The sequence below is a fragment of the Schistocerca gregaria genome, chromosome 5, assembly GCF_023897955.1.
Source record: "Schistocerca gregaria isolate iqSchGreg1 chromosome 5, iqSchGreg1.2, whole genome shotgun sequence".
Lineage (NCBI taxonomy): Eukaryota > Metazoa > Arthropoda > Insecta > Orthoptera > Acrididae > Schistocerca > Schistocerca gregaria.
The window spans coordinates 183069228-183087956 of NC_064924.1; the positions used below are offsets into that span (position 1 = coordinate 183069228).

Sequence of the window (18729 nt, forward strand, 5' to 3'; positions counted from 1 at the left end):
TTCTTGGTCAGGAATAATCTCTTTGCGTGTGCTAGTGTGCATGTGTGTCATCCGTGCTTCGTTCGTTATGGAGAATTTTCCTCCAAGTCAACAGAATTCATTAACTTCATCTACTTCGTGATCACGGTTTTTATGATAAATTTCTCGTTATTCTGATATCTGCTACTTCTCATTAATTTCCTCCTCATTCGATATACCCTCAATCCATACTCTGTTTTGATTGGATGTTCAATAGATCCTGTAATTCTTCTTCACTTTCATGTCGATAGCTATGTTATCAAGGAATCTTACAATTGATATTCTTTCACCTTGTATTTTAATAGTAGTTTTGAATATTTATCTTCTTTTCATCATTGTTTTATCGACATGTAAACTAGAAAAACTCCGCCCGAACAGGTCATGAAGGCCCAACGGTACCGATCGGCCGCCGTGTCATCCTCAGCCCACAGGCGTCACCGGATATGGATACGGAGGGGCATGTGGTCAGCACACCGCTCTCCCAGCCGTATCTAGTTTACGAGACAGGAGCCGCTACTGCTCAATCAAATAGCCTCACAAGGGCTGAGTGCTCCCCACTTACCAACAGCGCTCGACAAACCGGATGGTCACCCATCCAAGTGCTAACCTAGCCCCACAGCGTTTAACTTCGGTGATATGAAGGGAACCAGTGTTACCACTGCGGCAAGACAGTTACCGTCATCGACATATAGATTGAACATGACTGCCCTACGTCTTTTTTAATGCGAGCACTTCGTTCCTGATCTTAAAATCTTATTGTTTACTCTTCGTTTCTGTGCATGTTATGTATTACCTATCTTTCCCTACAGCTTACTCCTATTTTTCTCAGAATTTCAAACATTATGCAGCATTTTACGTTGTTGAATGCTTTTCCTAGGTTGATAAACCCCCATGAGCGTGTCCTGGTTTTCTTCAGTCTTGATTCCATCGTTAAGCGAAACGCCAGAACTTGTTATATGTGGGAAAATAGTTCACGTCCTTTCAAGGGGTAGAGCGAATTCAACAGTTTTGCACGTAGATGACGTAACAATGCTCATTGTGCCAATCGAGTATTAGCCTTTCCTCAGGTGTTCATGCTTTGCAGCGACGAGATTTAACACACTGACTGACAATCACGTCAAGTGACGGGACACGAAAATCTCGGTACCCAGAAAATTTTTTTCATTTGGCGTCTGTAAGATTACAGATATAGTTGCTCTTTGAGTACCGTTATCTGTACCTTTCACGTAGCGACCTAGCACAGCACTATTGCCCCCAGGAGGACCCCCAGTGGGTATATCACTGGTGGCGTGGAAGCTGTGAGTAGTGGGGAGTCGTGGCTGATTGTCAGAAGTGGTTGGACGATACACGGCCGCGTGTCCTGAGAAGTTCGATAAATCTGTTAAATGTTGCAGTGTTCGTGGACGGAAATGAGACCTCATCAACACTAGAAACGAAGCGTTAGCGTACATCGGTAGAAGCAATGGTTACCTCAGAAAAGAAGTAACAAACCGAAATATGAGTGAAGGGCAGTACGTGTGTGTAGAAATATTAGGAATGCGTGCCTTACCTTGTACTACAGACAATAAAACTGTCAGTTCTATGAAGTCACTGTCTCTTGTGACTCCTTTTCGTATCTGTTAGAACTAACTGAGCGTCAAGATTTTTAATGGCTAGTGGGGTGATTTTGATAGTGCATGTACCAGTAGGCACACGATTCCATTTTTAGTTCTCAGGTGCATGACTTGGGAGTAAGAAGCCTACTCTAAGCTATGCATTATCGACATTGGCCCGATCAACGTGATTATAACAGCCGGCTTCAGAGTGAAATTTGGCCATGATAGATATGAATAAGCGAGTAGGCTTCTTGCACGGGGTACGATTTCTCCCGGTTTTAAGCATAAAATCACGTATATTAATGGGCTCGAACGGTCAATGTTGTTGGGAGACTTCTTAGTGAATACCGAAAACCCATCTAAATGCCATCATTATAAGAATCTGCAAGGTTTACATGGCCGTCAGTCTATGATGACGATAAAGGCTAAGTATAAAGTTTTGTGAATACATTCTGGATATGAAGAGGCCTGAAGATAGAAGGTAGCTACTTCCTTTCACATTTAGTGTTCAGTGATATGGCTATGTTGTATTTAAATGGAAAAGTGAACTACGACAAAGTAAGAATGCTGGAAAAACAGCAGCCACGTACTGTATTCGTAACTCGAGAAATGTTCCACAGCCTGTTCTTTTTGAGAAAGAGACTGCTACACTAAACACGTACATGGATATATTGGAGATGGGGCTTCCTCCAGAATTGTGAGAACATGTCGAAAATTTCATTTTGCGACAGGACAGAGCACCAAAGCACCACTACAGCTCAAGTAAGAGCATTTCTTAACGACCAATACACAATCACCTCTGGTTCTTTAAGGAATCGAACTTACTTGGGTAAAACGTCAGAGCTCCTGTACTTCGTGTGGTAAACGATATATTTTTCCAGGTTCATTGACTAGTGTATTTAGATATCCTCTGCAAAATGTGTTAGGAATAGTCTACGTACAAAGAAGTAATGAGCGAAAACATCATGCATGATGCTGGTCGTTTACTGCATTGGCAGTGAAAACGTAGTAAGGTGTCACCGAGAAGAAGTTAAGAAATTACGTGAAAGTTTGTTGGAAATCCCTAAGTGCTCACATTCTCAAATATTTGATGAACATGGTATGTGAGGTCTGCGCACTATGAGTTATGCTACCTCAAGACGTACTCAGTTTCTCACTTGAATACTTCTGTTTGTTAGAACTTCAACGTAAGATATTACCTGTTAATAACCAGATTCTGAAAACATTATAAATTTTTATAGTCTGTCGATAATCACATGCAACATTGAAAATCTTGTCTTTGTTGCTCCTGGAAACCGCTAGACAGGCAAATTGCTATAGGCAATCTTCACCGAGCAAATCTTTAGTCATTTAGTGGTACAGATAAACTGCCTCAAGGATGGGTCGGTAGTCAGGTCAGCAGTGATCTTGAATTGCCGTACTGGCCCCAAAGATCGCCAAATTCCACGCTGTGCAAAGACGCCGCTCTTGCTATGGGGCGTCATATAGGCGTGGACAGAATAAAGGAAACACTGAAAACACAACACATTTCCATGCCTAATACGGTGTAGGTTGGCATTCAAAACAGTCGTCTCAGAATGCATAAATACAGGTCCTGTATGGTTTTCAAAAGAATCTTATTCGTATCTTCCTGCAAAATTGTGGCAAGTTCAAGTAATAGAGGTAGACATCGATCACTCATAATACTAACAGAAGCAGGCCACAAACACTCAATAATATTGTGACCTGGTGACTGCGGTTGCTAGGGGAGATGCGATAACTCATCCTCCTGCTTACAAAACCAGTCCTCGACATGCAACGTATGTGAACTGGGGCGTTGTCATCTTCGAACACAGCATCGCCATTGGAGATCACTGTACCGTAGGATGGATCTGATCGGCCAGAATGATCATTAATCCCTGGCAGTAGCCATGCGGTCAGTGCCGCGCGGGGTAACCGCACGGCCTCAGGCGTCTTGCCACGGTTCTCGGGGCTCCCCCCGTCTGAGGTTCGAGTCCTCCCTCGGGCATGGGTCTGTGTGTGTGTTGTCCTTAGCGTAAGTTAGTTTAAATTATTTTAAGTAGTGTGTAAGCCTAGGAACGTATGACCCTAGCAGTTTAGTCCAATAGGAACTTACCACAACCAATCATGCGGTTAGTGTGTAACACTTATATCGATTAGAAGTAGATTTATATTATGTCTAATTCCTCAAGTAGATTTATATTATGTCCAATTCCTCAAGCCCCCCCCCCCCTCCCCCCATGAACCATGGACCTTGCCGCTGGTGGGGAGGCTTGCGTGCCTCAAAGATACAGATAGCCATGCCGTAGGTGCAACCACAACGGAGGGGTATCTGTTGAGAGGCCAGACAAACGTGTGGTTCCTGAAGAGAGGCAGCAGCCTTCTCAGTAGTTGCAGGGGCAACAGTCTGGATAATTGACTGATCCGGCCTTGTAACACTAACCAAAACGGCCTTGCTGTTGTGATACCGCGAACGGCTGAAAACAAGGGGAAACTACAGCCGTAATTTTTCCCGAGGGCATGCAGCTTTACTGTATGGTTAAATGATGATGGCGTCCTCTTGGGTAAAATATTCCGGAGGTAAAATAGTCCCCCATTCGGATATCCGGGAGGGGACTATTCAGAAGGACGTCGTTATCAGGAGAAAGAAAACTGGCATTCTACGAATCGGAGGGTGGAATGTCAGATCCCTTAATAGGGCAGGTAGGTTAGAAAATTTAAAAAGGGAAATGGATAAGTTAGAGTTAGATATAGTGGGAATTAGTGAAGTTTGGTGGCAGGAGGAACAAGACTTCTGGTCAGGTGAATACAGGGTTATAAATACAAAATCCAATAGGGGTAATGCAGGAGTAGGTTTAATGATGAATAAAAAAATAGGAGTGCGGGTAAGCTACTACAAACAGTGAACGTATTATAGTAGCCACGATAGACACGAAGCCCATGCCTACTACAGTAGTACAAGTTTATATGCCAACTAGCTCTGCAGATGACGAAGAAACTGAAGAAATGTATGTTGAGATAAAAGAAATTATTCAGGTAATGAAGGGAGACGAAAAATTAATAGTCATGGGTGACTGGAATTCGACAGTAGGAAAAGGGAGAGAAGGAAACATACACTCCTGGAAATGGAAAAAAGAACACATTGACACCGGTGTGTCAGACCCACCATACTTGCTCCGGACACTGCGAGAGGGCTGTACAAGCAATGATCACACGCACGGCACAGCGGACACACCAGGAACCGCGGTGTTGGCCGTCGAATGGCGCTAGCTGCGCAGCATTTGAGCACCGCCCCCGTCAGTGTCAGCCAGTTTGCCGTGGCATACGGAGCTCCATCGCAGTCTTTAACACTGGTAGCATACCGCGACAGCGTGGACGTGAACCTTATGTGCAGCTGACGGACTTTGAGCGAGGGCGTATAGTGGGCATGCGGGAGGCCGGGTGGACGTACCGCCGAATTGCTCAACACGTGGGGCGTGAGGTCTCCACACTACATCGATGTTGTCGCCAGTGGTCGGCGGAAGGTGCACGTGCCCGTCGACCTGGGACCGGACCGCAGCGACGCACGGATGCACGCCAAGACCGTAGGATCCTACGCAGTGCCGTAGGGGACCGCACCGCCACTTCCCAACAAATTAGGGACACTGTTGCTCCTGCGGTATCGGCGAGGACCATTCGCAACCGTCTCCATGAAGCTGGGCTACGGTCCCGCACACCGTTAGGCCGTCTTCCGCTCACGCCCCAACATCGTGCAGCCCGCCTCCAGTGGTGTCCCGACAGGCGTGAATGGAGGGACGAATGGAGACGTGTCGTCTTCAGCGATGAGAGTCGCTTCTGCCTTGGTGCCAATGATGGTCGTATGCGTGTTTGGCGCCGTCCAGGTGAGGGCCACAATCAGGACTGCATACGACCGAGGCACACAGGGCCAACACCGACATCATGGTGTGGGGAGCGATCTCCTACACTGGCCGTACACCTCTGGTGATCGTCGAGGGGACACTGAATAGTGCACGGTACATCCAAACCGTCATCGAACCCATCGTTCTACCATTCCTAGACCGGCAAGGGAACTTGCTGTTCCAACAGGACAGTGCACGTCCGCATGTATCCCGTGCCACCCAACGTGCTCTAGAAGGTGTAAGTCAACTACCCTGGCCAGCAAGATCTCCGGATCTGTCCCCCATTGAGCATGTTTGGGACTGGATGAAGCGTCGTCTCACGCGGTCTGCACGTGCAGCACGAACGCTGGTCCAACTGAGGCGCCAGGTGGAAATGGCTTGGCAAGCCGTTCCACAGGACTACATCGAGCATCTCTACGATCGTCTCCATGGGAGAATAGCAGCCTGCATTGCTGCGAAAGGTGGATATACACTGTACTAGTGCCGACATTGTGCATGCTCTGTTGCCTGTGTCTATGTGCCTGTGGTTCTGTCAGTGTGATCATGTGATGTATCTGACCCCAGGAATGTGTCAATAAAGTTTCCCCTTCCTGGGACAATGAATTCACGGTGTTCTTATTTCAATTTCCAGGAGTGTAGTAGGTGAATATGGATTGGGGCTAATAAATGAAAGAAGAAGCCGTCTGGTAGAATTTTGCACAGAGCATAACTTAATCATAGCTAACACTTGGTTCAAGAATAATAAAACAAGGATGTATACATGGAAGAATCCTGGAGATACTAAAAGGTATCAGATAGATTATATAATGGTAAGTCAGAGATTTAGGAACCAGGTTTTAAATTGTAAGACATTCCCAGGGGCAGATGTTGACTCTGACCACAATCTATTGGTTATGAACTGTAGATTAAAACAGAAGAATAAAAAGGTGGGAATTTCAGGAGATGGGACCTCGATACACTGAAAGAACCAGAGGATGTACAGAGTTTCAAGCAGCGCGTAAAGGAACAATTGACAGGAATGGGGAAAAGAAATACTGTAGAAGACGAATGGAAAGCTCTGAGGGATGAAGTAGTGAAGGCGGCAGAGAATCAAGTAGGTAAAAAGACGAGGGCTAGTAGAAAACCTTGGGTAACAGAAGAAATATTGAATTTGATTGATGAAAGGAGAAAATATAAAAATGCAGTAAATGAAGCAGGCAAAAAGGAATACAAACGTCTCCAAAATGAGATCGACAGGAAGTGCAAAATGGCTAAGCAGGGATGGCTAGAGGACAAATGTAAGGATGTAGAGGCTTATCTCACTAGGGGTAAGATAGATACTGCCTACAGGAGAATTAAGGAGACCTATGGAGAAAAGAGAGCCACTTGTATGAATATCAAGAGCTCAGACGGAAACCCAGTTCTAAGCGAATATGAGAAAGCAGAAAGGTGGAAGGAGTATATAGAGAGTCTATACAAGGGCGATGTACTTGAGGACAATATTATGGAAATGGAAGAGGATGTAGATGAAATGGGAGATACGATACTGCGTGAACAGTTTGACAGAGCACTGAAAGACCTTATTCGAATCAAGGCCCCGGGAGTGGGCAACATTCCAGTAGAGCTACTGACGGCCTTGGGAGAGCCAGTCCTGACAAAACTCTACCATCTGGTGAGCAAGATGTACGAGACAGGCGAAATACCCTCAGACTTAAGAAGAATATAATAATTCCAATCCCAAAGAAAGTAGGTGTTGACAGATGTTAAAATTACCGAACTATCAGTTTAATAAGTCACAGCTGCAAAATACTAACGCGAATTATTTACAGACGAATGGAAAAACTGGTAGAAGCCGACCTCGGGGAAGATCAGTTTGGATTCCGTAGAAATGTTGGAACACGTGAGGCAATACTGACCTTAAGACTTACCTTAGAAGGAAGATTAAGGAAAGGCAAACCTACGTTTCTAGCATTTGTAGACTTAGAGAAAGCTTTTGACAATGTTGACTGGAATACTCTCTTTCAAATTATAAAGGTTGCAGGGGTAAAATACTGGGAGCGAAAGGCTATTTACAATATGTACAGAAACCAGATGGCAATTATAAGAGTCGAGGGGCATGAAAGGGAAGCAGTGGTTGGTAAAGGTGTGAGACAGGGTTGTAGCCTCTCCTCGATGTTATTCAGTCGGTATATTGAGCAAGCAGTAAAGGAAACAAAAAAAAAATTGGGGTAGGTATTAAAATCCAGGGAGAAGAAATAAAAACTTTGAGGTTCGCCGATGACATTGTAATTCTGTCAGACACAGCAAAGGACTTGGAAGAGCAGTTGAACGGAATGGATAGTGTCTTGAAAGGAGGGTATAAGATGAACATCAACAAAAGCAAAACGCGGATAATGGAATGTAGTCTAATTAAGTCGGGTGATGCTGAGGGAATTAGATTAGGAAATGAGACACTTAAAGTAGTAAAGGAGTTTTGGTATTTGGGGAGCAAAATAACTGATGATGGTCGAAGTAGAGAGCATATAAAATGTAGACTGGCAATGGCAAGGAAAGCGTTTCTGAAGAAGAGAAATTTGTTAAAATCGAGTATAGATGTGTCAGGAAGTCGTTTCTGATAGTATTTGTATGGGGTGTAGCCATGTATGGAAGTGAAACATGGACAATAAATAGTTTGGACAAGAAGAGAATAGAAGCTTTTGAAATGTGGTGCTACAGAAGATTGTTGACCACGCAACTAATGAGGAGGTATTGAATAGGATTGGGGAGAAGAAAAGTTTGTGGCACAACTTGAATAGAACAAGCGATCGGTTGGTAGGACATGTCCTGAGGCATCAAAGGATCACAAATTTAGCATTGGAGGGCAGTGTGGAGGGTAAAAATCGTAGAGGGAGACCAAGAGATGAATACACTAAGCAGATTCAGAAGGATGTAGGTTGCAGTAGGTGCTGGGAGTTGAAGGAGCTTGCACAGGATAGATTAGCATGGAGAGCTACATCAAACCAGTCTCAGGACTGAAGACCACAACATCATGTTTCCAATTATGGAGCGTGTATGCTTTGTTATTTAAAGTCGTTGGTTTGTGACAAGAAAATTGAGTTTTGTTATATATATAAAGAACAGAGCAAAATGATTTGTCAAAATAATAAATTTTTATCATATACGTATGTTTATAAAAAGACAATCTTTGTTGAAAACTGGTTCATGCTTAGGGCCCTTGTATTTGTTACTCATAAAAAATGGCTCAAATGGCTCTGAGCACTTCGTGACTTAACTTCTGATGTCATAATTCCCCTAGAACTCAAAACTACTTAAACCTAACTAACCCAAGAAGATCACACACATCAATGCCCGAGGCAGGATTCGAACCTGCGACCGTAGCGGTCGTGCGGTTCCACAGTGAATCGCCTAGAACAGCTCGGCCACCCGGGCCGACTATAAATAAAAGATGTAGTGAAGTCCCTCCGCAACGGAATTGGCATGGCGCGATGTAAAAGGTGGTTTTGGCGATCGGACTTGGCGGCTCCTTGGTGTGAACAGTACGCAGTATGTGGCTAACCATAGCACGGTACACTTAAACCGTGTCAAGAGAGCCAATTGGAAGCTGCTTTTCAAAGAATTTTTGCCTTGGATATTATTTGGTTTTCTCACCAAATGGAATGCCTCTAATCTGTTGAAAATCCGACGCCAAGAAGAGATTTTATACAGCATTCGAACATGAAGAGCAGCGAATACAGTTAGCCGCCAAGTTTCTTGCCACCAAAACTTCGCCACTGCTTTATTAACTTCATACATTCAGCTATGTATATGAGCATGGATCAGTTAATTTGTGTGTGTGGTTTTAATAATAATCCATATGCTATAAATCTGTGTCCAGAACCACATCTTCTATCCTGATAATAAACCTATGCAGTAACCTCTCCTAAGTGCTGCTAAAACCGATTATCGTGTTTTAAATGAACAATTCTTGCATTCATGTGTTTTTTTATCAAATGTTAAAGGAGTAGCAAAAGTGAAAAGTAAAACCACAAAAGTGAAGTTACCTCACATTTTGCTAAAGTACTCTTAGTTTATTGCGAAGTATAGGTTTGTACGAATACAGTGCCAGATTGTGTAAATGTTATTGCCTAAAATACCGGCTTCACAGGTGGTAACAAATACAAATAAGTTAAGCTCATTATAAAAATAATGGTGTTTTGATTTCTATCATGAACGGTTACTTTTCCGAAGTTAATTGAGTTCAGTGTCGAATTTTTTGTCCTGCAAAGTAAATTATGAACTACTCCAAGTGAAGTGAAGGATTAGCTTTATTTGAATTAGTCTCCTTTATTGAAATTGCCATGGAACTGTGACACTATACTAGTTTACTGGTCCTCATCGTATTCTCGACATGTTAGAAAGATAATTGGACAATTACTGCTGCGCCGGCCGCGGTAGCCAAGCTGTTCCAGGCGCGAAGTCTGGAACCGCGCGACTGCTACGGTCAGAGGTTCCAATCGTGCCTCGGGCATGGCTGTCTGTAATGTCCTTAGCATAGTCAGGTTTCAGTAGTTGTAGGTTCTAGGGGACTTGTGACCTCAGATGTTAAGTCTCATAGTGCTCAGAGCCATTTGAACCATTAGTGCTGCTAAGGAAAACTAATATATGTAGAGGCGTATAAACAGTGTATTTATGATATTATGTATCTTTATTTGTGTTTTTACATGCCAGTTAAGATAGAAGCCTCTCTTGTCCAGATTTAGTTCTCCACTTCATGCAGTAACATTTCGGTATTGGTTTAAGTAATGATCTTGAGTGTAGTTGTTACTTGTATGAGCTTGATGCAAATTTGCCTTTATAGCGTCTCCAGTGAAATAATACGAAAAGACTTAAAAAACAGTATTTATAAAGAGACATTTAAAAATTGAATAATATATATTTTTATCATGTACCCGTAAAATAATAATTTCTCTGTGTAAGTTTCGAGTGCAAAGAAATATAACAAAATGATCTAAAGAGACAAGATACGCTCTTTTGTTAATTTTTTAGTCGTCTTCACTTCTTCTCTTGTCTTGGTTGCGTGTAGACGGACATCTTGCGAGTGCTGGCAAATGTAAGCACATTTGTACTAATTAAGCAGATAATATATTGATTTAATGTTATTGTTCACTTTTAATTTGTAAGAGGTGATCCCGATTTCATGTCCGCCTTCCTTGAATTAACCTGCATTCGAGTAATTTACAGTGCAACAATCGCAGCGGCCGATGCAGCCAACGTCGCCATTAGATGGCGATATTAGCTTATAAAATTTAGCGGAAGCGAAAAAGTCGCCCGCCATTAACATAGTATACATTTTTCTCCACAGCCGCCCAACGTTGCAGAAAATACGCAGCCAAGAGCCATAGCCAGGACTCCGACTACAATGCAATGGTTAACGGAGGTAAGAAAAAATACTCTCGCGCGTATGTGGGCCGCAATTGTAATTAATAACTAAAGATTTTTTGCTTTAAAGTGAGCTGACTAGCCGAGGAAATTAATATGAAAAGTTTATTCCAGTGTTCAACTTATATGTTCATGGTTTAAGATTATATTGTTAAAAAAGGAGAACTTCACAAAAGCATTTAATAGTAAATCAAAACAAAATGAAATATCATTTTCATTAAGACCCACCACGTAAGTCGGCAACAATCAACATAATAATAATAATAATACGAGTAATATATTAAATTACGACGGACGACGGACTCGAGACCTTCTATAATTACTGGTGGGTGCGTTATTGATAATTCCTGCTACACACAGCTCAGAGTGTCATGTGTCAGTTTGTATCCTGCGCACTATTCAAAGGGAAATATCCACGAAAGTAACTTAACAGTCAATGTTCAATTTTTTAAACATATATTTCAAAATTAATGTGCCTAATTGGGCTGGCGACCGTTCTTTTTTTCATTCACGTATGATTTTTACCACTTTCATTAATTCCCAAGGTTAAAGGCCGTTTTGTTTTTATGTTAATTTTAGCATAGTCAAAATTACAGCCCGATACCTTTATCCATTAGCCACACGCGCGGTCAAAATTCGAAATTCTCTCAGAGGGTAACGTTAGTTTGTTTCGCGGTACGCTTGTACATTATATGTGGCAAGTAGCGTTATAAGCGGAATGACACAGGCCCCCAAAATCACCACCGAACCCCTGCCATATTACACCCTTGGGACATGAACTCGCCCAGAATTTGGGAACAGTGTGATACACGTTTCCTCCAACGACATAACTTTCTATTAATGTACCTTTGGCATCGTTTTTTCCTGTTACGGGCATTTGCATCACTGATGAGTTGTAGTTCGACCCTGCAGTTTCCTTCCTATGGAGCTCCCTTCTTGTTGTTTTTGGTGATGACAGGGTTCGTGAGTGACTTCTACAGTTGTTAACCTGTTATTTTTGCTCACAACCCTCTTCAGTGACCATTTGTCGCGATCACTGAACACACACTTTCCACCATATTGTGACTTTAACGCTTTTTCGTTTTCCCTGTAGGTAGTAAGAAGACATCTATACGATGCCCATTGAAACATCAGACACATGAGCACGAACAATTTCCCCACGTTCGAAGTCACTTACCACCAACATAACTACTCACAACTACACAAATCACTGTTCTGGCCACGACTGACACATGCAACGTATTGAGAACATTGCACGTGTCTGCTAGTGAGTGGTAAAATACAACAGCGCAACTTGTCGGCTTGGCTAGCGTTTATGTTCATGTACGCATTTCCCGCAGTGCTTTCACGTTTCTGTCCGACCCCAGTAGGTCACTCCAAGTTATTGGAAGGGGAAGCATATAGACGGAAATTTACACCTACATGTTGATAAACATAAATTTGAAACTCGGTAACGAGTCGTCAGAGACTAAAGGTCCCTGATACCAAAATACCCATACATCCCTGCACAGACATTTTGACAGTGGAATTCCCGGTAAGAGTTGATATTCTACGGTAAGAAATTGGTAACTGCTTGCTCACCCGCACTCTGTGGCCGCTCCATTTCGTTAGCGCTCCCGTGGCAGCCTCAGGACTGTAGTATGGTTTCCAGTGGCCGTAGTTTCCCAGGGCGTACCATTCTTTCTCCTCTCTCTTCCACCGGTTTCTTCCTTCCTGCAGCACCTCTATAACGAATCCGCTGTACTTTGGGTCATCCAACAGTTCATCGCCAGGCAGCGAAAGGACAATCTCCATGCTGTCGCCTGTAAATGGCACGACGAGTTCCGTTCCGGACCTGCACAGAGCAAAAGAAGTCTAAATATTATGTTATTCTGAATCACATTTCCTGATAATTTAACTACGTCTAGGAGATTCACCAACGTGGAGCTGCAATATCGTAGGCGTGACTGCAAAGCAATATGCCCCAGTGGTATCCACAACAGCGGTATCATAACCGATTTATCAGCAATGACGCAGCCATTGCGTAGGGACGGATTCCAAACGCCTGTCCAAAATGTCGATCATCAGATGTAATGCTGTATTACTATGTAACTGAGTTATTCAGTTGGAGGATACCTGCGAGGGGTCTTTGTGGGGATTGTCACTCTCGATGCTGGAAAGGCAATTTGCTCGCTTGAGCTGCGTAAGAGTTGTTTCAAGCCCAGCTATGTTAGGTTGACGCTTGAATCAGTGTCGTTCATCAGTAACCTCCACTGGTCAATCATCTACTCAGCCCCAGACTCCGATACCACGATGCAAAACTTTTAATGAGGTCCAACCCTCCAGTGAGGGGCACATTTAGTTAACAGCCAACAGGTTTCTCAACTCACTTGGCGATGTTTACGGGACCATTTCCGATGCCGATACTCTAATTTTCCTATGGTGCGTAAGGAAAACGAAGTTCTAATATCGCCTCTCATGGCAGTTCACTCTGTATGTCCATAGTTGGTGAACCAGTCATAGAACTGGTGGGAGATAACTATCTAGTACAGACGTCATGTCAGTTTATCTGCAATGGTGTCCGCCTGCTTAGCTGGGTGGTAATGTGCTCGCCTCTCATGCAAGCGGCCCTGGATTGGAGATTTTCTCCGCTTTGGGACTGGGTGTTGTGTTGTCGTCATTATCATTTCATCCTCAACACTGCGGCGCAAGTCGCCCAATGTGGCGTCAACTGAAATAAGGCTTGCACTTGGCGACCGAACTTCCCCGCATGGGGCCTCCCGGCCATCGATGCCATATGCTCATTTCCATTTTTTTACCTGCAATGGGGACATTTCAAATGACAAAGAAAAAATTCAGTGTTAAGTCTCGATCAATATACTTTCCCAGAGCACCAAGATGGAGAAACACACAGCCTCATTCACAGCTGACCCTCAAGCACTCCTAGGAGCAATCACAGTCCGCTTCCTGCGAACTCCCTGCTTGCACGCTACAAGTCTGCTGTGGCTGGCACTCGAACTAGAACAGGATTGCTCCCCAGGTCACACTATCACGCTTGTGAACTACACAGTTATATCCAAAAGTGCACGACCTCCGATTAGGGCTCTGCACCAGAGACCCAATGCACTAGGTAGTGCATCACAATGACATCATTTCTACGACTTCCATGAACCTGGCAATAACTGGCTTCATGACTGACGAACACTCATTCATATAATTAATTTAGTTTTAATAATCTGGAACTATTTTGTGTTTTAACCAAGAAATACACAATATACTCTCGACTTTTCGCATCGTATTATCCTGTTTCCCCCGCCGTTACCAAGGGGCTACCCGCAGCGTGGAGGCGTGCGCTGCTTTCGTTAACACTTAACCTTTGTTGGAAGCACTTTCCACAGTTGCCATTTCCGTGTTAAAACCGATGAAACTGGAGATGAAGTTGAAGCTTCTACAAAGTAGTCGGTGACAAGTGAACATGTAAATGTATAAAATAAATATTGGTATGTAACGACAACTATGACAAAATATCTTTTGGAGCACAACATTGATCTATTGTCTAAGTGACTGCACCTAGCAGTGATCTTGAACTACCAGGTACCGGTATGTCAATAAAGAAGATTCACTCGCAGTACTGTGAGAGGGCTCAAGGCACCGACTGACGGGTCGTTGCACTGTTGCTAAACTGGTACATGAGTCTTTATGACGGATAGATGTAACTCTGCCACCAGTAAATGCAGTTGGAAACACCAAATACAACACTCTTTGCGTCCAGCGCAACGTTTTAAAATGAATGCAAGGAAACAGCGATAGCGTGCTGCCTAAATGGGCAGTTACAGTTAATTGTAACTTCCCTCGCGTCGTGGTCTTCTACCAACGTTGATACTATTGATATTGTTTAAGCACTTTTTGGAATGTGATGTATCGAATGCTTAGTGCCACGACGCAGCAGACGTCACTGATCTTCATACTAGATGAACAACACGCAAAATGCTACGGGGTCTCCAAATGTTACCGTCTTTGGTCACCCTTGCTACGGACTTCAGGCAGTGGAAACAGTAACCGTCAACTCATGGTACTGGTGAGCAAAAATACGTGCCTTTTCTTCAACAATTCTCCCGGATCATTCCATCAATCCATCGTAAAGCTAAACTGAATCTAGAACGTACATACCTTTTGGGAATTACACCTGGAAAAGTCATCACTCCAAACTGCTCTATAATTAAAATCTGGATATAAAAACCGATCAGCTGTAAACTCGGAAGAAATTTGGTGGCCAGCACCTCAGAAGTAAATCGTATCATTGAGCAATATGACGCGTCTTCCTCGCCGACAAGGTTTTAATCAGGGGCCTAATTTCTGACCGAGAAGTGCTATTTTGAGTTACAGTCTCTGTTGAAGAATGGTATATCCCACTAAACACCCCAGTCCCACGAATTCTGTCATTTATTACGATCTTACATTCTAAAGCGTAACCCGTAACAACCAGGCCATATGAGCTTTTGGAAAGGAAGGATCTGGCACTAGGCAATCTGTTAAGTACACTCCCCACAATGTCGTGCTGTAGATATTTTGTCCGTTTCTTCCTTGCGTCAGTTTTAAAAGATCCACTTTATACTCAAAGTCGAGTACTCGGTCTGAGTGTGTGCCAGCATGCAATCAGCCGCCAATTGGTTCTCCAGTGGGTCGATAACTTCAGTGCTCAATTTACTGTGCAGAGCGTACAATTCTAAAGTCTTGAGTACGTCGAAGACCACGCGTGCGCGGGAACAAGGGGCGGCGGCTTCGTCTGCTAACTTTTGAACTTAACCAATTCTCGCCTCGGTTAGTTGTGATCAATCAAGTTACTTTGCGCTTTTGTGTCTTCTATATCTTTATCTCTTCTGTTTGCTTTGTCTTCGTGATGTATTGCTAAGGTTGTATAAACACCTGATATTTTTCCTAAGAGTGTTTTCCCACAAAAAGCACCAAAATTAAATTAAAAACTTGCTTAGGTTTCACAATACTTGGACACGGTAAACCCCTACGTTGTAAATAAATAAGAAAGTAAATAGATGAATAACATTTGTAATAAAAATTGTTTTAACCATGAAAAAGTCTACTCTATTGAAGACGAAAAGTTACTCTTGACGCTATTTGGGTCACTATTTGAGGAACAAAACAATACATAAACGATAAAGGAAAAAGGCGCTTTGTACTGCTTTCTGAATATTGTTCGATGCGTTTTTTTAAGTATATATTTTCATTCGAAAATAAATCATGTTTGGAAACATTTGGACGACGCTTTTCCCATTCTTTCATTTCTCATCAATGTGGAGAATTGGCCGTCGAACTAATTCAAGAACATACAGAGTCAATGTTTGTCATTAACGAACTCTACAATCGTTGCTACATCCCTATTTTTCGTCTTTTTTATATTACAGATCTAGTTTCGTAGGACCAAGCTCAGGAGCAAACCTCCATGTTGATGGAACGTCACAGTTCATGATATTGCGACAGGAAGGTAGTAACAGATAAAATAAAATGTTTATCAATCCTAAAAAGACGACAGGTTTTAAGTTTATGAGAACTCAATCAACAATGTAACCCAGGAATTAGCTTAATTTTTCAATGAATTCCTCTACAGAATAGAAGGAGTGTCCAATGAGGAGACGCTTCAGCTTAGATTTCAAAGCGCGTGGATCACTGCTAAAGTTTTTGAATTCTTGTGGTAGCTCACTGAAAATGGATGCAGAGAACACTGCACGCCTTTCTGCAAAGAGTCAATGTGTGATCCAAATGCAGCCGGGATTTTTGCCTAGTATTAAGTGAGTGAAAGGTGCTAATTCTTGGGAATAAACTGATATTATTAATTATGAAAAAGTTTATTTAAATAACCGCTACCAGTCACAAAATTTGTTACTACTGTATTATTTATTGAGCAACATGTTTCGGGGAATACCCCATCTTCAGGCTCAAAGGCCTTACAAAAACATATTTTAACATTAAAGTCATATTAAAGCCTTTTATAAGAGCTGTTGGTGTCTTTGTTCTTCAGGCGTCGCAGTCTGAAGAACAAAGACACCAACAGCTCTTATAAAAGGCTTTAATATGACTTTAATGTTAAAATATGTTTTTGTAAGGCCTTTGAGCCTGAAGATGGGGTATTCTCCGAAACATGTTGCTCAATAAATAATACAGTAGTAACAAATTTTGTGACTGGTAGCGGTTATTTAAATAAACTTTTTCATAATTTTTGATACAGTCACGGTCGAAATATAATCATAATGGCTTTAAATTGTGATATTATTAACATGAAAATATATTATACACCGTGAAGAGCCAAAGAAACTGGTACATCTGCTTAATATCACGTAGGACCCTCTCTGATCGAACATTCGGGAAAGGCTGAAAATACACTGTGTCGACCCAGACGGACGCAGTGCTTCTTTTGACACGACACTGTTTTATCCTTTATGTCCCGAGCGATTTACGCTCAGGCAGAGGGGCGTATACGAATGAGGGTACAAAAGACTCCTAGAACATGTCGTCTACCATTTCGCATTGTTCGGTACGTTCCAGGAAAATGATTCCATATGCACACGACCTATGTATGCCGGTAAGGTACACACGAATGTGGAACATAGTTAATGACCCAGCGAAAAAATTCTCCCATACGCCAGAAGAGAGTGTAAGGAATGTCGCCCTGTTGACTTCCTAGAATGTTGCAAATAGGACTTAGTAGGATCTAGCTATTAGACTAGTGAGGAGGGAATGTGGGGCAGTAAGAAACGAGTGGTCAGTGGCGACAGCAGGAGACAAACTTCGTTAGTTGCTAGCTGCGTAATCGTAGTTTCACAGGAACTTGTAGGTCGCCGGCCGCGGTTGCCAAGCGCTTCTAGGCGCTTCAGTCCGGAACCACGCTGCTACGGTCGCAGGTCCTAATCCTCGGGCATGGATGTATGTGCTGTCCTTAGGTTAATTAGGTTTAAGTAGTTCTACGTTCTAGGGGACTGATGATCTCAGATGATAAGTCCCATAGTACTCACAGACATTTGCACCATTTTGAACTTGTAGGTCACATTGTTGCTTTTCTGGGTTACCAGGAGAGCTCTGCGCGGTGAGCACCTACACACTCCACATGCCACTACAGCAGAGTGAAGCTCACTACTGAACAGCATCTTCATTCAAATGCAGATTTCTGTCCGTCTCGCTTGCATCTGTTCCCGATAGTGAAAGAATATGTGCGGAGACATTACTGTGCACCTAATGAAGAAATTGAAAGTTATGAGCGAGGCTGCTTGCGGAAATAGAGAGTCGATTTTGTGAGCGCACAGATTTATACGTTGTTAAATTCTGGTATTTCCTCAGGTCAGAAGCGCAAAGTTTTACATACTAGTCTTCTATTAATGAGTAAAGTCGTTGCTTATTAATGTTTTATTAAAGTTTAGGCACTTTAAACAAGGCGCCCTAGCGTCCTGTATATTTATACACATGATATTACGTGCTAGTACAAATATTTGCTTGTGGTGTACTGTTATTAATCTGAGCTACTTCCTTGGCGGCGTGCCACGGTTAGAGTTCGCCAGCAGACGGCTTTACATCACATATGCGCTATGGAGCTTACAGCACCGCACGTGCTGCTTACGGGGAACAGGCGATGTTAGCTCTTCAATAAAGAATATCCAACAATAGAAATGTGAAAACATTTTGTAGAATATCCATAGATCGTTTTAGAAAGTATTAAGAATGGTTCCACTATGCATGTACCTGTGCTTGCTTATATAATAAATACTTATTGGAAGAACGGGCATAATGTAGCTCTCCTACAGTCTTTCGTTTTGCTGTCGCCTTGTTCCGCAGTT

At 42.8% G+C, this 18729-nt stretch overlaps 1 protein-coding gene across 1 annotated transcript in view; it reads right to left on the reverse strand.

Annotated features, from left to right (window-relative positions):
• The window catches only part of LOC126272510 (uncharacterized), a 196317-nt gene that overhangs the window by 115753 nt on the left and 61835 nt on the right, over positions 1-18729 (reverse strand). Inside the window, exon 3 of the mRNA XM_049975408.1 lies at positions 12491-12743. Within this exon, the coding sequence (XP_049831365.1) occupies positions 12491-12743 (253 nt within the window). The remainder of the gene's footprint in view (positions 1-12490; positions 12744-18729) is intronic.